The 24,444-nt window shown below is 41.1% G+C and overlaps 1 protein-coding gene and 1 pseudogene across 2 annotated transcripts; both read left to right on the top strand.

The window, feature by feature from the left end:
* The first annotated feature begins 4,479 nt into the window (after positions 1–4,479).
* On the top strand, positions 4,480–23,165 carry LOC110165700 (eukaryotic translation initiation factor 4B). Of its 2 annotated transcripts, XM_020930884.2 has the most exons (15): positions 4,480–4,542; positions 9,211–9,351; positions 10,891–11,096; positions 11,620–11,736; positions 11,905–11,959; positions 12,104–12,244; positions 14,660–14,803; positions 15,473–15,631; positions 17,103–17,355; positions 17,905–17,993; positions 19,642–19,885; positions 20,343–20,371; positions 21,686–21,809; positions 22,058–22,130; positions 22,863–23,165. In XM_020930884.2, the coding sequence occupies exons 1-15, from the start codon at positions 4,530–4,532 to the stop codon at positions 22,938–22,940; spliced, it is 1,866 nt and encodes a 621-aa protein (XP_020786543.1). In that variant the 5' UTR covers positions 4,480–4,529; the 3' UTR covers positions 22,941–23,165. The 2 variants fall into 2 exon arrangements, with proteins under 2 accessions (XP_020786543.1, XP_020786546.1); XM_020930887.2 differs by lacking the exon at positions 21,686–21,809.
* LOC129411157 (5S ribosomal RNA) lies at positions 10,356–10,473 on the top strand (annotated as a pseudogene).
* Positions 23,166–24,444: the final 1,279 nt, after the last annotated feature.

The raw sequence follows: 24,444 nt of genomic DNA on the forward strand, positions 1-24,444 counted from the left end.
TGATACATCCGGAGATGCCGTTGCAAAAGAGATTTGGAGGAGGTTTCAGGAGACAGGCAGTTACTCTAGGAGAGCTGGACAGGGCCATAGTAAGTTCTCAAATCAGCGGGACAGATACCTTCTCCTTTGTGCAGGAGGAACAGGCCGAGCACTGCCCTGCTCTACAGAATGACCTCCAACAGGACACTGGTGTGACTGTCTGCCCAAACAATCACAAACACACTTCATGAGGGTGGCTTTAGGGCGCCATGTCCTGTAGTGGGCCCCGTGCTAACCCCTCAGCACCGTGGAGCTCCATTGGCATTTGCTAGATGACACCAGAATTGGCAAGTCCTCCACTGGTGCCCTGTGCTTTTCACAGATGAGAGCAGGTTCACCCTGAGCAAGAGTCTGGAGAAGACAAAGAACAAGCCTGCAACATGGTTCAGCATGAGTGGTTTGGTGAGTCAGTGATGTTCTGGGGAGGCAGATCCATGGAGGAACACACAGACCTCTATAGGCTAGAAAACAGCAGTCTGACTGCCATTAGACATTGCCCTGGCCATATTTGTATAGATATCCAGCATTTTTTATTTATTTATTTTTTCACATTGAGATCTGTCAAAGTGTTTCTGTAATTCAAACAATACTTCAGCACATTCTTCACAGATTTGTGCTGTGGGTGGTTATAAGCAAAGGTGATTAAAACTATTTCCAGGGAGTCTTTGAGGTTTGTCACCAAAACGACACATGTTCTGTGCACTTCAAAAACTGGGAAAAAATGTTTTCATTTTGGATAGAAAGGTTACATACTGTGGCTTTAAGCTCATAGATAATAACTGCTTTAACACCATATGATTTTTTTTTTTTTAATGAGTCATACACATTAGTGTTGTCACAAAACTAAAATCAAATTTTGATTTTGATACTAAGAAATAGACTCAATATTTAATCTCATCACCTACTATTTAAATCTCTGTGGATTGTCAAAAGTATCAAAAATCAGATAATGATACTAATATTTGATGATACTAATGATTTTATTTCTTCTTTTAATCTTGACTTTATGTTTTTACTGAAACATGGCATGACAAAAACACAGGTCATGCAGTGCTAGTGGAATCAACTTCAAATTTGAATCTGAAACACGAGCAAATAAAAAGGGTGGAGGAGTGTGTGCATTTTTTAGAGATCATTTGGTTACACACAGGTTGTCATTTGGGGTGTTTTCATCATTTGAGTATGTTTCCTTCAAAATGGAGCTAAAACAATCACCGTCCATACTCTACATCGTCATATACAAACCTCCTCAGCACTGTCAAAGTTTTATTGATGATTTTACTGAGATGCTTTCAGTTGTTTGCACAGACTTTGATGGTTTAGTCATTACAGGTGATTTTAATGTACATGTGGATAATGTGTGTGACAAAAATGCCAAAGAGCTTAGTGTCGTCCTTGAAACTTTTGGTCTGACTCAGCATGTCAGTGAGCCCACTCACAAGAGAGGGCACACTCTGGACCTGCTCATTACAAAGGGTGTAAATATTTCAAATGTCAATGTGGTTGATGTTGCTCTGTCTGATCATTTCTGTGTCGTCTTTGACCTGTCTGTTATTCCCAAACCACCGGCTGCTCCTACAGTTGTTCGAAGGAGACACATAAATGATAACACAGGTCCACTGTTCATGGAAATGATACATTTTGAAATTGCCTCATGTTCTAATGTTGATGATGTGTTGAACTCTGTGACTTTGAGTGTTTTGAATGTTCTGGATGCCATCGCCCCGATAAAGGTTAAAATAGTTAAAGATAGGCAAAAAGCTCCGTGGAGGAATGATGACTCAGTCAGGGCACAGAAAAGGGAGTGCCGGAAGGCTGAGCGGAATGGCGCAAGTCAAACCTCCAGGTTAATTATGAGATTTACAGAGGAACAATGCATATGTACAACTACACTTTGAGTAAAACAAGAGAGAAGTATTTTTCAGACATTATTGGAAATTGCAGTAACAACTCTTGTGTCCTGTTTGCAACAGTGAACAGATTAACAAACCCTCCAGCTCCACTGCCACTAGAACTAATTTCCACATCTAAATGTAATGAGTTTGCAGTTTTCTTTAATGACAAAGTTCACTGCATCAAAAATGCCATCAATTCCACAACACAAATAACAAGCATGCAGCCACAGAGACACTTAGAGCTGAATCACTTTGCACCTGTAACTGACAAAACTGTTTTAGAGATCGTTACCAGTCTGAGTTCATCTACTTGCTGCCTGGACATGTTACCCACTAGATTTCTAAAGTCCACCCTCAACAGTTTACTTTCACCACTCACTCACATAGTTAACATGTCACTTCAATCTGGAACATTCCCAAATGCGCTGAAAACTGCGGTCATTAAGCCTCTCCTAAAGAAGAGCAGTCTTGATGCCACAGTACTGAACAATTTCCGACCGATCTCAAATCTGCCGTTTTTTGGCAAAGTCCTTGAAAAAGCTGTTTACCAACAGCTTACGAACTTTCTCCAAATGAACAACTCCTTTGATGTTTTCCAGTCAGGTTTTAGAGCCCACCACAGCACTGAGACTGCTCTTATCAAGGTGACAAATGACATCCGCCTGAACACTGATGCAGGCAAAGTCTCAGTCTTGATCCTGTTAGATCTCAGTGCTGCTTTTGACACTGTCGATCATGGGATCCTCTTACAGAGACTAGAGGACTGGGTGGGCATCTCTGGTACTGTACTAAACTGGTTCAAGTCCTGTCTAGAAGACAGGAAGCATTTTGTTGAAATTGGAAACTGCATCTCAGATCACATGGCCCTGACCTGTGGGGTGCCTCAGGAGTCAATCCTGGGCCCCCTGTTGTTCAATCTCTACATGCTGCCATTAGGCCAGTTAATAAGCAGCAATAACGTGTCCTACCACAATTATGCAGATGACACTCAGATCTACGTCTCTCTGGCAGCAGGAGACTATGGACCAGTGGACAGACTTTGTCACTGCATCCAACAGATCAGTGTGTGGATGCAAAACAACTTTCTCCAGCTAAACTCTGACAAGACTGAAGTCATAGGGGACAGTGTCAGCAGTCACCTTCAGTCTCTCTCTCTAAAACCTTCAAATCAGGCAAGAAATCTCGGGGTAATAATGGACTCAGACTTGAACTTTAACAGCCACATCAAATCAATAACATCTGCAGCCTTTTACCATCTAAAAAACAGCAAAAATCAAAGGTTTACTGTCTAAATCAGACTTGGAGAAACTTATCCATGCGTTTGTCTCCAGTAGGTTAGACTACTGTAATGGTCTGCTCACTGGTCTCTCCAAACGAGCTGTGAGACAGCTGCAGAACATCCAGAACGCTGCAGCTCGGGTCCTTACTCGAACTAGGAAGTACGAGCACATAAGTCCTGTGCTCAGGTCTCTGCACTGGCTTCCTGTGCCTCAGAGAATAGACTTTAAAGCAGCTCTGCTTGTGTACAAGTCTCTCCATGGCCGAGCACCAAAGTACATCTGTGACATGTTAGTGTCGTATGAACCATCTCGCACTCTGAGGACCTCAGGGACCGGCCTCCTGCTGGTGCCCAGAGTCAGGACTAAACAAGGGGAGTCAGCGTTTCAGGTTTATGCAGCTAAAACCTGGAACAGTCTTCCTGAACATGTGAGACAGGCCTCTTCTGTGACGCTGTTTAAATCCAGGCTCAAAACATTTCTGTTTAACTGTGCATATAACTGAAAGGTTTTCATTCCGCACTCTTCTCTCCAATTTATGTCTCTCTTTTTTAATTTTAATCTTCATGATTATTTATGTTTTGATTTGTTTTTATTATGATTTTAATGTATTTCTTATTCTGTAAAGCACTTTGAATTACTTTGTGTACGAATTGTGCTATACAAATAAACTTGCCTTGCATAATAGTATTCAAAACTAGATACTAGATACAACACAGAAATAAATAGCTTTAGAATGATTACACAAATACAAGGCCACATACGAACAGAAAAGAACATACAATACATTCATCTTGAAAATCACATAATCACATTCTATTGTATAAGTAAATAGTTTTTTGTTTGTTTGTTTGTTTTTTACTACCATTGTAGTATTACAATCTGTATTAAAACTCCCAAGAATCCCTTGCCTTGTGCACTTTTTATAGCTCATGTGGCATCACTGAGGTTATCAGAAGGAATGGGACTCTTTGACTCTTTGGTATTTTCTAATACTTATCTGTAGGTTTGTTGCGTACATTTGGCTTGAAGTAGTCATTATTTTAGTTTATCTTTGTAAGGAGCAAATAACCTGAAGAGTTTACTCTAAAACAGTGCAGATTAGAGCCGCTTGTATCTGTGAGGCAGGAACTATCAGGCCTTTAGTGATGTAAACACAGTTTTATCTGCAGCTGTGTTTTGTGTCGGCTAAATAAATATTCCGTAAACATGAAACAGGGAGGAGGTGCTCGTGGACGCGCACGGACAGTCAATGCGCGCTCCCGACCCTTACCTCTGACGCCTACATCCGGGAACTACACCGAGCTCGCTCTCCAACATGGCGGCGTCAGGTGAGGTTTATGTGGCTCTCGCTTCTGTGCGTCTCGTAGCTGGATTTGAGCGGGATTTTCGCTATTTGTACACCGTAAATTCACTTTGTAGACTGTTAACGGTTCTGTTCACGCTCTGGTGTCGTTGTCTCGATTTTACGACGCGGTTGAATCGGTTGTTTTGGTCCGCTAAAGACGACTCGACTCGGGGGCGAAAGCGAATGAACGAAGCTACGACTTGCACAACACTTTTAAGCTGCAATTTACCTCTTGTTTACCTCTAATACTCATTTAATGTAGTTATTTATGTGATTTGCTCATGTCCGTGTGATTACTTGCTCCCTCGGGCCAGTATATGTCTTGTTTTAGGTGTTTTGAAGTGCGCAGGGAGCTGGCACATTGCACATCCGTAGCAGTAGCGGCACCAGCTTTCTCCATGAATGCGCTCAGGGCTGAACCGGTGTTATGGCGAGATGTGTGCCCGAGCAGAGTGGCCAGATGTTCCACTTATTTGCGGTGCATTTTAGTTTTATTTGTCTTTTTACCCTCATTATTTCCCATTTTTCATGAATCACCAGCGCGATCCCAAAACAGGCAATATATACTGCTGTTATCGGCGCGGTGAATGAATGACATTACGCGTTCGTTATTTTTGACTGTTGCAATGCGTTTCTGACAATGCTCCTACTTAAATGCTTCACTAAAACGTCCTTAATGTGTAGTACTATATTTTTTATTAAATATTCCCCGAAAGCTGAGTTGTTTGATTACTTAAAAAATGTCGTGTTATTCTCGCATGTGGCTAAATGGTGTAATAGTAGCGGACTTGGCTCGGGCGCAGATTTGAGTAGAACACTGGGGCCGAAGCGCGCAGCCTGGCTCTCCCCACGTGTGCTGTCGCTGCTTCCCGGTGCCCCTTTCACCCTTCCCCCGCAGTCCGAGGATAAGCCGAGTCTGGAGCAGGCTTCTTCGGGGCCGAACTCGAAGCGCTGGACTTCCCGCTGCGGTCCTAAAGCGGTGCCCGGTGATGGCGCACTTGGATCGGCTCTTGGCTGCGCGCACTAGGCCTAAAACCAAACCAGCAAAGCACACACACCGACTCCCCTTCAGCCAGCGGCGCTCTGCTGACTAGCCCTGTGTGAGCAGAGGTGGAGAGGACGGCCAGAAAATAAACAAACACTTTAGAGTATTGTTACTTAATATTTTTATTTAGCAAAATCCTTGTTGAAAAAAATAAAATAAAATCTAATAGAATAAAATTGTAAAATGTAAATTTGATGGGGACAATTCAAGTAAATAGATTTAATGATAGTGTGACATCAGCCAAGGCAAGTAATTCAAAGTGCTGTACAGAAAAAGAAAGCATTAAAATTACAGTACAAACAAACAATAACATAAATAATTATTTTAAAGAGAAGAGTGCAGAATAGAAGATTTAAAAACGGAACTGTTTTGAGCCTGGGTTTGAACATGGTCACAGTAGAAACACGTCTTACTAAAGATATTCAAAGCAGATTATATTTCTCATGTCTTATATATTAAAAGTAGAGATTGACTGATATATTTTCGATATCAATGACCCATAAACTGCTGATATTTTTTGGACAGTATGCAGGGTTTATTTTGAGGGTTTATTTTCTCCAATTTATGTAATTAAAATGTTCTTCAAACTCACCCACAGCCCTTTTACGATAAACCTTGGAGAGCTGTGTAGTCATGTTTTGTGTGGTTATAATTTTGCACTGAAGTTTTCAAATGAAGTTTTATGCATATGCTTTAAGCAGCAAGACAGCCAAAACCACATGTTGGCCTGTGCTGGAGATTTGAAGCTGATATGCTAAAAAAGTTTAAATATCGAGCCAACCGATGTATTGGACTATCTTAAAGGCTATTGCAGCATACATGTTGGAAACCAACTGACACTAAAATATAGCTGCAAGCAGCTCAAAACTGTTCAAAAGTTTTGTTAATTGAGTGTTAATCCACACAGTGTTGTATAAATGAAAGATGAAAGTTACTACTAATACAATGCAAATAATGTGAGCCTGTCATTTGATTCTAGAAGTTGATCAAATGGAACTTCAAAAATGTGCCGTAACATATTCACATTTAGCACAGATATGCCCCTCTAAAAGGATCCCTCCCCCGACAGTGAGTGCAGTTTACAGTGGTAACAGTGACTTGGCTTTATTCTGTGTTTGTGGAGCAGAGGAATGTCCTGACGTGTGGCTTTAGCTGAGTAAAGCCTTCGTCAGCTGCACAGACCCTGTTTCTCTCCCATCAAAACAGGACGGACCTGCTCCAGTCCAGCAGCCAGCCCAGTGTTTGGGGTCAGAGGGAGACAGAGAGACGGGGGGGTAGGTGTTTATGGTTTGGGATTGTGATAGTTGTGAATGAGACTTTTTTTTGTCCCAGATGAAGCTACAGTTATACCTTTTGAGAACATATTGAATCTTCACAAAATGGATTCATTCCAATTAATGTAATTTCTGTTTCATAAAACCTCTCTAAATGCATGGCATATCTTATTCAAGTATTGGCTGAGTAAACATTTTATTACATGAAACTTACCAGAACATTGCTTTGAACTATCCAGCAAGTAATAAAGAAGACATATTATGCAAAATAAATAACCATGTTGTAATTTTCCCCTTGTTTACTAGATCTGTCATCATATATGGGGCTAATATTTGCACTTTTTAGCATTTCAGCCTTAAATCTCTTGCACTTGAGCATCTGCAAAAATATCAGCAGACCTTATTGGCCATTGGTTTCTCTGAAGTCTAAACTATTTGCATTGATTGTTCAATGTATATCTTTACACACTAGAACTTGTATTTGCACCACAGCAGACTTGTTTTATTAGCTTGTTTAAATGTATTAGATTACTAATGCGATTTTAAAATGGTCAAAATGTAAAATTAGCATCCGCAGGTAGATCAAATCTATAGATCTTGCGCTGTATAGTTAATGTACATTTATATAATTATCTACTTTTCTTTTTATGAAGACGTATTTTATGGAGCTAAATTATTCCCTGATTGGAAATGGGAAAGATGGACTGGCATGGTCATTTTAGCTTTTCCTCGACTGATGCAGAAAAGACGGTTACATTTTTATATAGCACTTTACAACACAGAACCACTCACCCATTCACACACCAGCTTATGCAGACACTGGGGGTGAGGTCACCACTACCACCAACCTGTGGATCTTACCACTCAACCAATAATGTTTTATGTCGAGAGCAGGATTTGAATCACTGACCTTCAGAGCAGTGGACAAACGCTGTACCAACTTAACTACTCTCACCCAATAGACAAAATCATACGATTTGCTCGCAAATTGACTTCATTAATGCAACTCTGTAGCTGAACACTTCCAAAACTTCTAGTGGCTGTGCTGTACTATTCAATCCCACACAACTTTATAGGCCTTCCCTCTGTTGTTTACTTGGAGCCTCTAGCTTGACCCAGTGCCCTGTGCCGTTGGTCTGACCCCTCCCTGTGTCGACTCTCTGTTGTAGAAGTCTTATCTCAGTCTGAGCACACACGCAATCTCCTCAGTCAGGTAGTTTTACCAAGAAATCGCTGTCTACAACTCTTTGGTTCTGTCCTGAGGCGTTTTACTTTCATATATCTTAATATAATGGCTGTATAAGTTTGTATTGTTTGGTTGTTCAAACCCTACTGCATGCATTGGATATTATTATTGTGTCTTTGGGCAAGTCATCTAAGAGATGGCTACGAGTAGTATAGTAGTATTCTACTCAAAAAAAATGAAAGGAACACTTTGAAAACACATCAGATCTCAATGTGGGGAAAATCAGTTCGATATCTATACAAATATGGACAGGGCAGTGTACAAAAGTATGCCACCTCCACCTGCAACTGGTTCAGCACGAGCAGTTTGGTGATTCAGTGATGGTCTGGGGAGGCAGATCCATGGAGGAACACACAGACCTCAACTGGCTAGAAAACAGCAGTCTGACTGCCATTAGGTATTGGGATGAAATCCTTGAACCCATCGTTGGCGCAGTAGGTCCTGAGATCCTGCTGATGCGTGACAATGCCCAACCACATGTGGCAGGAGTCTGCAGGCAGAACCTGGGTCTGATACAACTGAATGGTCCTCACGATCACCTGACTTAAACCTGATAGAACACCCTGTGACATTATGTTTGGGTGCATCAGACACTGGCTGGTTGCTCCTCAGGCTCTGCAGGAGCTCAGTGATGCCCCCACACAGATCAGGAAGAACATCCTACAAAACACCATCGTCTTCTCTTTAGGAGCGAGACACGACGTTGTCAAACATGCACAGAAGCACGTGTGGGTCACGCAAAATATTGAGAAGCAACTTTATTTGCAGAAATAAAATTTTGGCAAAGTGGACCAACCTATCAGATCATTATTTCTCTATGATTTTCAGATTGTATTTCTACTTCCATTAAAGATGTGGGATCCTTTTGTTCCGAAGACATTGCCCTGCCCATATTTGTATAGATATCCAGCATATTTTTTCACATTGAGATCTGGGTTTTCAAAGTGTTCCAGTATACTTTCTCATTTGTTTTTCATCTTTCTTTGAACAAAACATACTCAACCTAAATTGGCAGCAGAAGAGAGGGTCGTCTGGAGCAGACGTACTGGAGATTTACATATGTTTGCTTATTTTTGGTTCTTACAGCTAAGAAGAAGAATAAGAAGGGGAAGACCCTGACTTTGACTGACTTCCTGGCGGAGGACAGTGGAGGCAGCGCTCCAGCCCCGAGTTACCCAACTAAAACCACGAGCTGGGCCGATGAGACAGACGACTTGGACGGAGATGGTGAGCCTCAGACACACAGCTGAAATGGAGCTAAAATGGAGTCTGTGATAGTTTTCCTGAGGGAAGAACAAATGCAGTTAAACCGGTAACAGTGAAACTTGCTGTGTACAAGGCCTCTAACTCCTCAGTACCTCTGGTGACGTAATGTGATTTAAATGTTTTTTGTTTGTTTTTTTTCTTTTGTTTTACAATTAATGCTCTAACAAATTAGGTAAACATGGGGTTGGGTGATGTATTCATGTAAAATGTATTCATGTAATTTAAATAATAATTATAATGCATTAGTGTGCTTTTACCGCTCGAAGTCTCTTCACAATTTCATGCATTATTCATTGACTCCACACTCTGAGCTACTACTGTAGCCACAGCTGCCCTGGGGCAGACTAACTGAAGCGAGACGAGATCAGGCTTTGACTAGGAGGTTGTGTAAGATATGCTTTTGGTCCTCTGTAGCCACATGCTAGTGTAATGACATGTTTTGTAGGCTGCTTTACCTGGTTTTGCCAGACAGCAGGTAACCAAGTAAAGCAGCCTACAAGACACGTCATTAAACCATCAGGTGACGCCTCTGAGGAACATACTGGCAGTAGCTGAAACATGTAAAGCAGGTAAACAAACTCTCTGTCTGACTTAAAGAATCGCTCATTCTAAGTTTGTAACTGAAGACAGAATGAACCTTTACCAAATTTTAGTTTTGTTTCCTCATCTCTCTGGGGTGAAGGAGCTCCAGGATCTGAACTCTTAGGCTAGGTGCAAGGGATGGGACAAGAGCTTGTGCCATAAGATTGTGCACACTTGTGGATATAATAATATTATATTGTATATTAAAATGTGTGTGTGTGTAATATATATAATTTTTTACTTTAGGGTCCCTAACCCTCTTGATAATCATAAATGGTAGCTGTTAATCTGAGAACTATCACTTAATGACGTCACAAGATGCAACAAAGCATTTTGAGTTTTGGAGATGTAGGCAGACTAATAATAATATTAATATACATTTTTCCTGTGGTCATACCAGTTTGTCAAAGCCTGATCCCGTCAGATCTGAGAAGCTCAGCAGGGCTGGGCCTGTTTAGTACTTGGATGGGAGACCACTGGGAATTCCAGGTGTCACAGGGGGTCACCAGTGGCAAAAACTGTTGTTATGTCCTTAGGCAAGACACTAAACCCATATTGCCTAATATGAAAGTGGTGTGTGTGTGAGTGATGGTGGTGGTCGAAGGGGCCGATGGTGCAGAATGGCAGTCTCGCTTCAGTCAGTCTGCCCCAGGGCAGCTGTGGCTACAATAGTAGTTTACCACCACTGAGTGTGGAGTGAATGAATAATGATCTGTAAAGCACTTTGGGTATCTTGAAAGGCACTATATAAATGCAGTGATTAATTAATATTCAAAAATTAAATGTGTAAAAACCCAACTCTGGCTATGTTTTTGGGGAGGTAACATGGCTTAAAGCACACACTCTCACAAGAGTGAATTTTGTGTAATACAGGCCATTTAACGAAACAGCATCATTTGTAATGCTTTCCTCTCTCAGTCTCTACGTCGTGGCACACAGAGGAGGACTCGTACCGCGCTCCTCCCATCGACCGCTCCATCCTCCCCACGGCTCCACGCTCCGCCCGAGAGCCCAACATCGACCGCTCCCGTCTGCCCCGCTCCCCGCCCTACACCGCCTTCCTTGGAAACCTGCCCTATGACGTCACTGAGGAATCTATCAAGGAGTTCTTCCGTGGACTTGCAGTGAGTGCACAGATTAGACCCTTTTTTTTTTTTTCTTAATGGGGAAATGTCACAAAGGAATCATTTGCCTGCAACCCATGAATACGTGGCATTCATGTTCTAGAATTTGATAATTTGCTTTACTCAACTTTTACACAAATCAGCTCACCTCTTGTAGTTGCAGCTAAATTAGTTCTTTATGGTCAGATTGTATTAAAACAAATCTCACTTGAGTAACAGCAATGCCTACAGTTTGCAGCTGATGTTAACATTCTCTGGAGGTGTGATGCTAAGTATCAATAGTCTTTATAACTGTGGGAGATTCATTCATTTGACAGTTAAACTGCAAATTCCACCAGTACTATCCTTTGCTAACAGTGTTGGTCTAAGCTTACTTTGATCAACACCACAAGACAAGTTTTATGGGAACTCTGCTGTGGTGGGTGTGAGGGTGCAGAGGAGAGCGTCAGATTGAGCAGAGCAGAGGAGAGGGTCAGATGGAGCAGTGGGTTGTGGCTATAACCCTGTCTTCTCTCGATCTCAGATTAGTGCGGTGCGTCTGCCTCGGGAGCCCTCTAACCCAGAGCGTCTGAAGGGTTTCGGTTACGCTGAGTTTGACGACGTGGAATCACTAATGAGAGCGCTGAGCCTCAACGAAGAGGTCGGACTTTTTACTTTCATTTTACATTAAAGTAAATGACATAAAACTGTTCATTTTCAGTCATCTTGTGTGCTTTGCACTCGGATGTCACATCATACCTAACAACAATCTCGTAAAAATTTAAATATTTACCAGTTAGTTTATTAAAATTGTTGTCTCTACCAACAGAATCTAGGAAACAGGAGAATTCGAGTTGATATTGCAGACCAATCAAATGACAAAGGTAAAAGTATTTCCACTCAGTTTCTTAAACCACCTCTGTTTTTTCTTTATAGAGTTTAATACAGCTCCTCCCACATGTGTACATTACAGTTTGTGTAGCCAGCACTTGCATATTGTGTATTCATGTTTGTTTGTGTGATTCCAGAGCGTGACAATGGGCCAATGGGGGGCAGAGACAGAGGGGGCAGGATGTCAGACATGGGCCCAGACAAAACAGACTCAGACTGGAGAGCTCGCCCAGCGGGAGACACAGACGATGGCCCGCCCCGGAGAGAGGACTCTTACGGTGAAGCTCCTGTTTACTAGTACATACACAAAACAAGAATGTTCAACAGAATGCATCTAATCATTCACCCATTCACAACACAGTATATAAAGAAATTAAACTAATTAAAAATCATGACACCAAAATTATGAGTTGATCCAATTATTGTAAATTAGTTCAAAATCTCATCTCGATCTCGTATCTGTATCGCCCAGTCACTGCTATGGACACAAACAAGTGGCAGACACTATATAAGGGGCTACTCCAGTCAAGTCATTTTTCAAGTGCTTGTCTCTATAGAGATGCCATTGTTAGAATGTTCCACAAATGGCATTAAACATAAGTTGCAAGTGTTTTTATGGCTAAAGAATCTGCTGTGTGGGGTAGCCTCTCCACAGATAGTGGAGCAGATTAAGTCTCCACAAAGAATCGTTCAGTTTGTGGTACAAGCACCAAAGTTCTCATATATTTAGCTAACATCATGCTCTTTTAGAAAAACCCGTTAGCTACCTGAAATATTCAACATGGCGGCCATTTTTCAAGATGGCTGACCAAACAACTGATTTCACATAAGTATGAGCTAAAAGACAATAAGTCATCATGTTCTTAATCAAAATTAATGGAATAAATCACAAATTTGCAAATATATACATATACAGTAATGCAATGTAAGGTATTCAACAAATTTTACATCAAAATATATTTAATTTTGCATAAAATTCATTAAATTTTCTCAGAATTTGAAACCAGAAGTATTCCAATAACCATTTGGGAAGTAGAAATAAAAACACGAGCAAAATTTAAATAAAATGCAACATATTGACATAGGTTAATTTCAGAAATAGAGCTATTAAAATAGAACCATTCATAGTGCCGTATGTGCTCAAGAACTATCGAAAAAAAGACAATAACGTTTTTTTTTTCTTTTCATTTTTGTTAAACTTTGCTTATTGACCTTAATCATTGTAAATGCAACCAAAAAGCTGTGTGCAATTTAAACCCAGATGAAAACATTTACACCTACCACAACAGTCTCTTTTACAACCACATTTGGTCAATTGTTGACAGCTTTGACTAATATATACTACTATATATACTATACTACTATATACTATACTATACTACTATACTACACTAATACTAATAATACTACTACTATATATACTATATTAATATATACTACTATATACTACTAATATATTATACCCACTATTCTCTGGGTTGCATGAATAATTAGTTGGAGGACACTTAAAATCCTCATTTTTGTCATTCTGACAAAGGCAACATTTACTCCAGTCAGTTTTTGTTGCAATGCTGAGTTTAGATTTTGACAACGGTTTCGGCCGAGGGGCTATCCTTTTACCACCTTACCATTAGTTTTATTGTTTCAATTAGCACATTTGTGTATGGGATACAACTAGGTTCAAGCTATTTTTCTTTACACCTGGCCCGATCGTTCATCCAGTGCCATTTCTGTCCCGTGCGATCTGTACACCATCCAGGTAACTAAAGCCCTGTTACCCTTGGCTCGACTTTCCCACGCTGGCACATCCTGTAAATTCAGGTACAGCTATCTAACTTCAATACTACAACTAATATTAGTATAACTAATACTAAAACTACTAGCTGGTGTATTTACAGGGCTAATTAGATAGCATTTGGTCATGCTACATTAACTACATTAAATATTAGAATGTTAGTAACACTGAACCCCATGCTGAGTTTCACAGCAGCGGAGTCACCAGTATGCCCTGGTTGTCCTATGACCCCACCCATTTCTAGAATAAACACATGTATATTCTAACAAAAACATATTTTAGCACATTGGTACTACATATATTTAAGATTTCTTCAGGTAGGTTTCAATAAGATTTGTCCATGAGATTTCTTTCTACTGTGTGTTATTATTTAATGCCATTTATTTGTAGATGTGATAAATAACCATCAAAAATGATTTGATGAATAATTTAACTCACAATAGAAATAATTAATTAAATAACAAACCTATGCTTCAACATTTATACACATATAGTTATATATAGTTATTATATATGCCATCTTGGATATTTTTGGTGGCTAACGGGCTTTTCGTAAAGACCATGTTATTATCTATCTCCACTCCAAATTTGATGCTTGTACCACAAACTCAATGATTATTTCAACTAGCAGCTCCACTAAGAACTGACACTTCAGTCTCATTGGAGGTGGACACATTTAATGCCATAGTGTGGAATATTCCAGGCAAAGCAATACTCCATGAAGACACAATGGTGGTGGACTCTCCCCAATAAAGTGAAATAGTGCACCTTTAAACATATTTATACTGTTACTCCAAGGTTCTTTTGTTCTTCCTATTTTCAAATAGGCAGTTTTACTTTTTTTTTTTAATGTAGTGTGTAAATTGTCTTTAATGGCCTGCTTCTGCTCTGGTCACAGGATCACGTGACCGTTACGAGTCGGATCGCTACAGAGATGCACCTCGCCGTGACGACCGATACGACGGAGGCCGGGACCGTTACGGAGGAGGGCGTGATCGCTATGACGATCGAGACCGCCGGGATCGCTACGACGACAGAGGAGGTCAGACTAATGCACAACTGAATCTACCTGAACATATTTAAAGGTGCTGTACCTGTCCTTTTAAATAAAAGCAGGTTTTAGAGTCAAAATGAGTCCACAGTGTACCATCTGCATCTAATTATAAAACAAGTTATTGACAGTACCAGTGTTCCAGGAAATTCTGATTCCCCTTTGATTCAGTTAGAAAGGGAAGCTAATGCCTCTACTGCATGAGAAATTACACACCCAATTTAAGCACTCTATATCTGCCTGTGATAATGTTTTCTACTATTTACAACACAGAATATGCACTTAAAGTTCATTTTTAAAATTTAAACTTGGAGGTTTTCAAACTCCAGTTCACAGTTTTCTCATGCTAATTAGGGATGGGACGATTCTCAAAAAAAGATTGGGATATCAGTTTGGGATGGTGTACATCAAGATGGATTCTTGTGAACACTCACAAGAATCCATCTTGATGTGCGCACACAAATATTGCGAAATTCCAAATTGCTGCACAAGTTTACAATTTTCTAACCTCAGAAGCAATTTCTTTCTAAGACATTGCCACTAAATGCCATGGAAACAAGTCAAATCTCGTCCTGTCAACTTAAAGAAAACCCGCCCTGCCACTTCTTTGCAGTGCACATTGTGAAGTCCTTTTAACGGCGCTTGCTTGTGCTGTTTCAGGCTATGATTCCCGGGGTGGAGGGGGTGGTCGGCGGGCATTTGGCAGCAGTTTTCGCCGTGATGATTACGATTCTCGTGGCAGCAGCGACCGATTTGGAGACAGAGATCGCTATGGAGACGACCGGTACGAGAGGAGGGAGGAGCGCCGGGAGGACAGAGGTGAGGACTGAGGACTTAACACAAGGCTATATGGAAACACATGGTTCTTTAAATCCAAATGGAGATTCATTTCTAATGGTCATTGATCAGGTTGGGTCTTAGCATAGCACTTATAACTCTAGCACTTATAGAATAAACACTCATAATGAGTGGCACTACAGCTGTGCTATGAATCAAATTTGAATGGAGATTGAGATCCAGTCTTGTTTAATGGTCAGTGATCTGCTCTGTTCTTTTTAATGTAGAGGCCTACAGCCAGTCCTGTCAGTTCAGCCCATTACCCAGATCTCTGGGTTTTTACCATGTATCAAACCTTAAATATTCAAGTAAAAGTGAAACAATAGCATGCAGTGGAGCACATAGAGCTTTATGCATAGTGCCTTCCTCTGGACCAGGGGTGTCAAACTCATTTTGGTCCGGGGGCCGTATCCACCCTACTTTGATCCCAAAGGGGCCGGATCAGAAAACTCTTGGCATATAAACCCCAAAAATAACAATAAGTTCAAATATTTGTGCAGAGAAACCAAATCTATTACAGAAATCTTTTTTAATTGATGAACTCTTTTACAAAATATTATAATATTATGAACAACCTGAAACTTTAAGAAAAATGCAATTTCAACACAATGTTTTAACATGAACTTTTATGCAAATAGGAAAAAGTAAATTTTTCTTGGAAAATCCTGCACTCGGCTCCTCTTTTCTCATTTTTGACATTTTGCTGATGAGGGTGTCACGGTAAACGATCGTCCTTTAAGAGCATTTAGAAAGAGGCAGGTCTTCATTTGTGCTGCTCTGGTGGGAGGGGCCACATACAGAGATGTTGGAGGCGCTGCTATGGTCAGCACCGCAGAATATTACCAATATTTTAATAGACAATATAATTTAAATATTTTAATAGAAAATCAGCCGAGGGCCAGATTAAAGGTCTTGGAGGGCCGGATCCAGCCCCCGGGCCGTATGTTTGACACCCCTGCTCTGGACAAACAGCTGACCAACCCACTCTCAGGTTGCACTTTAAATTACCTCTTGGTCAGGTTTTGATCACAGCTGCTGTTTTCCTGGTTAAGTGAAATTGAAATAAAAACGAGGACACTGCAAGTAACGTGTCCAGGTTGGGAAAGTGAGTGATTGTGTACAGATAAGCAGGCGCTGTGCATGTGAGCTGAAGTCTGTCTGGATGTGCGTGTTTGCAAAGGGCTTGAAAACATGTGGCTTAGAGCAGACTTCAGACTTTGGACAATGAAATTTGACTTCCTTTCTCTCCTCTTCCCTCCTCTCCCCAACACTCATCTCTCCCACTCTCCTCCTCTCACCCCCACTCTCACCTCCTTCTCTCCTCTTTCTGTCCCTCATCCCTCCATTCTCTCTCTCTCTCATCTTCCCCATATCTCTTTCTCCACCTCTCTCCTCCCTACTTTCTCCCTTTGTCTTTCTTACGTTTCTCTGTCTCCTTCCCCTCTCCTCACAGGCCCTCCACAGAGGCCCAAGTTGAACCTAAAGCCTCGCAGTGTGCCCAAAGAGGAGGAGGGCAGCGGGGGCACCTCTCCCACCCCGGCCCCCGCCCCCTCCAGGTCCTCCTCCATCTTTGGGAACGCCAAACCGGTCGACACCGCAGCGAAAGAGCGTGAGGTGGAGGAAAGGCTGAAGAAACAAGAGGAGAGACGGCAACGACAGCTGGAGGAGGATAAAGGACGGGCCCCAGAGAGGAAACTCAGAGACAGGTACTGAGCTGGTATTAAAACTACTGCAAATACTTCCTACTCGTATACACACTGACAGAGGACAGGTGTACACAGCTGTACAGGCCGCGTTGCTACGCTCCATGCTCTTTCCATGGTCTATTGTGTGTCTTACATGTGCACTGTTGTGCTTTGTAGGGAAATACAGCGTAGATGTTCAGAGCGCGCTTGTTCCCATTATATCTGACACATCATTTAAAAACACTAAAGGCGGTGTGTTGACGCTCTCTACAACCCCGACGTATTTTCCAAGTCGACGACGCTGATTACATCGACGAATCGTTGCAGCTCGAATTCCCTGTCTGTGGGGTCCTATTGTGTATAAAAGTAACTCTGTAGTTTAGACCTCTACAAAAATGTTCTGAAATGCATGGGACTCTTGGATTGGTTTGGATGTTCATGGACAGTGTCACCTGCCATACTATGGCACATTTCAGGCAGTGCGATTACATCTCCATAGGGTTATTTATTGCTCCTTTAATGTGTTGTGCATTTTGTCTCCACTGAATGTGTGTGAACTGTGTGTTCCAGGGACCCGAGCTGGCGCAGTGAAGAGTCCCACACTGAGCGCTCTCGTACAGGAAGTGAATCCTCACAACCAGGAAGTACTTCTGGGAGAGGTAATATGATATTTCAAGATGCTTAATACTAAACTTGGCCACTTTGACAGATGAATAAAAGTGAGTCCTACACCTATGCTCCACTGCAGCACTGTTACAGCTTTGGTCTAAACTGAGGGTTACCACATAAATGTATTTAGCCGTAGTGACCCAGCAGTATCTAGAGTTGGTTTAGGGCTCTTTTGTTTATGGGTTTATATTGGTTTGACAAGTGTATTCTCTTGGACATTTTGCACACTGCTACAAACATGTGCACGAGTTGTGTAGGGTTGGAATATCAGAGGACTTCCCTAAATATCGGTATTGGTCCAGTATTGAAAATGTCAACAAAAGGGCACAACCGATTATTATTGGAATTATTTTGGATTTGATATGATACTGATAAAACGAGCTTTGGAGCTGATTTAACAGCCGATATATTTAGTGACGTAAAAATTCACTAAATCTTTACTGGATTTGAAATTGGGTTTATTTAGGCTACATTTACTGTTCTTCTGTCTCTTTACATCATATGTAAAGGCAGTAGATCGGCCAAATGGCATTTTTGCATGACATCCTAGCCTGTAAACGAAGTAACTAAACTACCGCTATTAGCTTTCAGCAGTTAGCCTAAATGCGGGCACACCTCAGTCATTAATTGTATTTATAAATGCAGGTCATTTACAACTCTGTTCACATCTGATTTACATATCAATACAGTCCAGTAACATTTTTACAGCCACAGTAAAGTGACTATACTTGACTCTAGGCCAGTGTAAGAAAACAGGCTGTTGATGTGTGGTATTTTACAGCAGCTAAGCTCTAACCAATGAGAAAGAACCAAAAGTAGCTTCAAAATCAACACATTTGCAACACTCACCGTTCATACAGGCACCTCTCAGATCACAAGTCTTCACAAATAAGTGTCCTTTTAATCAAAGACGATGATGAGATCACACTGGTGTAAACAAGCACATGTGAGTCACGTGATGTGACACTGGAGGCATTCAGGGGCAGTACGGCGTCACAGACACGGACAAATTACTCCTGATACATATTGATGAGGCACCATATTAGAACATTTATATGTCTGTAAATAGGATTAAATTAACATCGTATAGAGAGGCTAAGCTTTATAAGGAGGTATAACATGCCCATATGAACTATCGGCCCATATGGGCAAAGTGTAGGCTGATAGCCAATATGTCTCCAAGTGCTCATATCGACCGATATTAATCGGGCCCTTGTACAATATTTGGTATAAATATACAAAATACGCTAATTTGCAGTTTGTTCAAAAGGACAAATCAGATTTCCTGAGGACAGACACATAAGTGAAAATATGAATTTATTTCCCAGAGAATACATTTTGTGATTTTTTTTTTTTTTTTTTTTTTTTTACAAAAGTTCATTTTTAAACGTCGATATGACTTGACATAAATTTGGCCTGTAATAGATTTTAAAAGCTCAGTCTTGGTATCTGCAAATATTGGTTATCGGCCATGACACAAGACAAATATCAGATATCAGTATGGGTTCAGAAAACTGCATATGAGACCATGTCTAGACAAATACACTTGTCACAATGTTGTCAGTAAAATGCCACATGCACAGCAGTTTTCCACCGTGTCCTCTAACCCTCTGCTACTGTCCCTGGTGTGCCCCTCAGGCTCCCGCTGCAGAGAGGAGCGCTCAGGGGAGAATGAGGTGTTTAATCAGGAGGCAGAGCCCACCTCGCCAACCTCCCCGCGACCTCCCACCTCTGCCCCTAAAGAGCCCCTCAAAGTGATGCCCGCGCCCCCTCCCAAAGAGAACGCCTGGGCCAAACGCAGCGCTGGTGCCAGTACTGGGTCCAGTGAAGGAGAGAGGGGCCAGCCGGTGTCCCCCAGCGGGAACACCCCTCCTAAAATCGGGTATGAACATCACAGGAGCTCTAGCCTGGTTCTCAGCCTATGTCATGCACTGAGGGAGGGACAGGTGCATTTAACCAATCCACTTGTGCAAAGCTACAGAATGTTGCTTTAGTTCATATCATGACCTTGGATTTAACAAAAAATCTTCTGACATATTTTCACCTGTTGTTGAAATGTTGATTAAATGTTGATAAATATATTTTGGGACTTTTTTCCATTTTTTTCCACCTAACATTTCAGACTTACCTGTGCTCTCTGGTGTTCTGTCAGGCTAAAGATTGCATCTAGTGGTGATATGTGAGAATACAACAGGGAGTGTTTACAGATAAACAATCTAAATTATATGCTTTGGATCAAGATAACATAATTAGAGAAAGCTCATGTATTTAAATAAGATGATTCAGTAATAATGAACATTATCAGATTCTAAAGTTGTGCATTTGTTTGTGTTCTACAGCTCTGGTGATGAGCGAGGATCTGGGAAAGGTAAGAAGTGTGTGAGCCTCTCCAGCCTAAAGCTTTAAAGGGACGTTCAGACTGAAGACATCGTCAAAATGACTCCTCTGGTTTTATGTTTATCTGAGGACAGACTGTTGAGACGCAGAGCTCCTCTAAAGACACTACTTTGTTCTGAGGAGCTCTGGTTTGGTCTGAACGAACCATACGGCTCCTGCTGCTGCTGTTGCTGCTGCTGTTGCTGTTGTAGTGTAGTGGAGTGTAGTGACCTGAAGGTGGCAGTGTGTGAGTGTAGCTCTCTGGGATAAAGGTGCTCCCATCAATCCGATTTCCCCTGTTGCCAGCACAGGGAGACATGTTCTTAATCTGAGCATTCAACCTGAGAGTCACTCAGTGTGTGACTCCCAGGGCTTTTCACATACACATTATTTCATGTTAAAAGACCCTTAACACCTTTACAAGACTATCCAATAATGATACTGCCTTTTTTGCAAAAAATTTACACATTTTGGACATTTAGGTTGTGATTATTACGCTTAAAAAACATTCTTGCTTTGATCTGGCTTGCCCCTCCGCAGACTTTACTCTTATTTAGCCTGGAGAATGGTCTCCTGCTTGTTTCCATGGACACGGTGTTCCTTTGGCTATAATCTTTCACAATATGGCATAAAACATATTTATGTTTCCAAGTATGATTCTTTTTTACTGTCTTTCCATGGAGTCATGCTGATGATGTGCCACCTCCAGGAAGTTACATATTGTAGCTTTAAATTAAGTTTGGCTATAAAAGTTCTTAAACAGTAGACACTGTGACCATATGAAATGGACTCTTGTGAGGTTCAAGCCATGTTAGAATGTTGTTTCTTTCTCTTCACCACACACCTGGAGTTTTGTTTCATTCACACATGTTTGAGTCACTGTTTCTCATTATTAGACTGTCTACATCGCTAAAGCTCCAAATGCTTTTCCACCTTGTGATGTCATGTAGGGGTAGTTTTTTCAATGAACCGCTCCTTTTACCTTTAGTTCAGTCGCAAATGGCAATTCCAGGACTGAAATTATCCAAATGAATCTAGTGATGGTGTATGGATTTTAAAAACAGCACTTTGTGTTACCTCATGACATCACAAGATGGAACTGTGTATTTTCCTTTTGAAATGAAGAAATTTACAGGGTTTGTGTGTTAAACATGTGGGAATGAAGCAAAATACAGCTCCAGGTCTGTTTGTGATGAGGAAACTATATTTTAACCTAGATCAAAAAATAGCATAATATTAGCCCTTTAAGACGTGAGCGGAGCACCTTCACTCCAGACCCCCCTCACTGGTCTGGTTTCTCTTTAAGATGAGAACAAGGCTGACGGCGTTCGGCGGGGGGCCCCACGAGCTCGAGGGGGCTCCACGGGGCCAGCGACCGGCAGAGGCAGAGGAGAGGGGCGACCGGGAGAGCGCAGGAAGGAGGCAGACAGGTCAGGAACTAAAGAAATGCACAAAAACTAAAACTCCAACTGAGAAATCATGAGAATAATATGAGATACAAGCTCCATCAGAGGCTACAGGACAGAGAGGAGAGAGTTCTGAAGAGGTACTCGGCTCCAGTGTCCGAGCTGAGGAAAGACGGGGCAGGATTTAGACAGAGCAGTGATCAGACCACAAAAGTGAACCTTACTGATCATAAATGTGATTTTCTTTAACTCTGTTTGATTATCCAACACAGAAAAGAATCTCGAAGAGAGAGAGACCCCAGACCCGCTCCAGAGCCAAAGAAATACGAAGAAACCCCAACTCCCGTAAGTGTGATTGAAAAGAAATAAAGCTGCAGTGGAAGGGTCTGAATGTGGAACTTGTGTGTAAAGTGGCCACATGTTAAACTTAAGGCTATATATATATATATATATATATATATATATATATATACACACATATACACATATGTGTGTATATGTATATATACACATACACATACATATACACACATACACATACACATGCACGTTTCAGCAACTATTTGTGGGTACCCGACCCGGTGCAAGACTTTGCTACATCCGCGTAACTTCTACCTTCCTTCAGCGTGTCCAGAAGTCCAACTTTTTGCAGGATGGTTACATCTTCCTTTGCCTTTTAGTTGCGAGCGCAGGAGCCTTTGTCGGTGCAGAACGTTTCATCAACATTGTGGGTTTTGTCGGAGAGAAAACTTGCAAACATACAGCACTTCAGAATCACACTGATACAGATCCAACATTTATGTAAATTTGGCTGAATGCATTCTGTACTGTACAGGAGACACGACACGGAGGAGATTGATTGTCGGTGAACTACAGTCCCTTATCTATTCAGGACGCAGGGGGAGGAACACAATGCGCATTCATACATTGTAAAAAAAAAAAAAAAAAAAAAGGCATGCAAAATTGCACTAAAAAATCTGCGAAACAGCGAGAGCGCGAAAGGTGAACCGCGATATAGCCAGGGATGACTGTACACCTCATAAATATATATTTTTTTATCCTTTTTCTTTCCCACAGAAGTTCAGCTCAGCCAGTAAATACGCCGCTTTGCTAATGGACGGAGACCAAGGCGAAGACGCAGAGGACAACGAATAAATCCTCCAAATAGAAAATGAATCACAACAAACAAGATGGCCGCCAAGCTTCAGGAAGAGGACGTGGAGACGCAGATGAAATAAAAATCAGTTTGGCTTTCCCTCCCTCACCTCCTGCACCGGACACTAGACTGGACTGTTTTAATGCAACCGCAGTAGCTCCTATTGAAAACAAGGATATGATGGATAATAATTGTAATAAATAAATAAAAAATGGGGGAATTAATTTGTACATGTGTGGATCCAAGATGGCCGCCATTTGATATTTTTTGTTAGGCATGATTTTAAAGGGGGGTAATATGCAAATTTGACTTTATAAGCTTTCTGCCACGTCATAAATCTGTTTCTTCATCTAAAAAATCCCTGGAGTTGTGTTTTGTTTCGTTCATGTTTGAGTAATCATCTTGTTTAATGAATTTCTCATTTGGTTTATCATGTTAAAGCGTCTTGATCACATGAGCTTACAATGGTCTTACAGAATCAACGGTACTGTGACCAAAATGAATTCCTGTAGCTTTTTACACAAGTTTAATTACATCTACATCTGTCTTAGTGTTCTTTGGGGGATAAAATTAATGTCTCCCTCAACTGTTGATGCCACAAAATGGAATTTCCAACAGGAGAATAGACCAGTAGAGGGCGCCACAACACCTTTTCTGTATTATTCTATTTTACACTTTAAAGGTGCACCATGGAACTTTTTTGTATTTGCAACCTACTTGTCACCATGGAGATTTAACTTGTCTATCTTGCATTTATTTTTTCCTTGCTAAACAAAAAACATGTTTTCATACTATGAGTGGGATCGTCTCCACAGATCCGAACTGTAACTTGGCTTGATCATGTTGTTTATCTCCATAGAAATTCGATTTTTAATGCCATACTGATAATCATCCAAACGAGAGCCAAAACCAGAAAAGTTGCCAAGTGTACCTTTAACTGAAATATATTTGATGTGAAGAAATCTAACTGTTAACTGTTAAAGGTCCTGTATTACACACAAGTGACTCTTGTGAGCTTTAGTCATGCATTTGTGTTTGTTTCATTCACACTTTCGAGTAATCCTTTACTAGTCTATCTACATCTTCAAAGCTCAAAGTCCTCTGTTCCATCTTGTGATGTCATGAAGTGGTAGTTTTCAAGTAGTTACCTTTTACCTTTTGTTTAGTAGAGATTAGCAATTACAAGAAATGTATGGAGCTTAACAACACTGTGGAGCACTTCCTGTATTACCACGTGGCACCACAAGGTGGAACAATGTTTTCTGTGTGAGAGAAGAACTCTGCTTAAATGTGCAGGGTTTGTGCGTTACACATGTGTGAATGAACTAAAACACAGCTCCAGATCTGTTTGTGATGAGGAAACGTCATTACAACATAGAACCGACATCAGCGTAATATGGGCCCTTTAATAACATTCAGCATGGCTATAGAGCAGTTATTATTTGTCAGTTATACTTTGAAAACTCTGCACCAGAGAATACAGGATTACTCAAACATGTGTGG

The sequence above is a fragment of the Boleophthalmus pectinirostris genome, unplaced genomic scaffold, assembly GCF_026225935.1.
Source record: "Boleophthalmus pectinirostris isolate CB_2022bp ecotype Guang Dong unplaced genomic scaffold, ASM2622593v1 HiC_scaffold_3, whole genome shotgun sequence".
Classification (NCBI taxonomy): domain Eukaryota; kingdom Metazoa; phylum Chordata; class Actinopteri; order Gobiiformes; family Gobiidae; genus Boleophthalmus; species Boleophthalmus pectinirostris.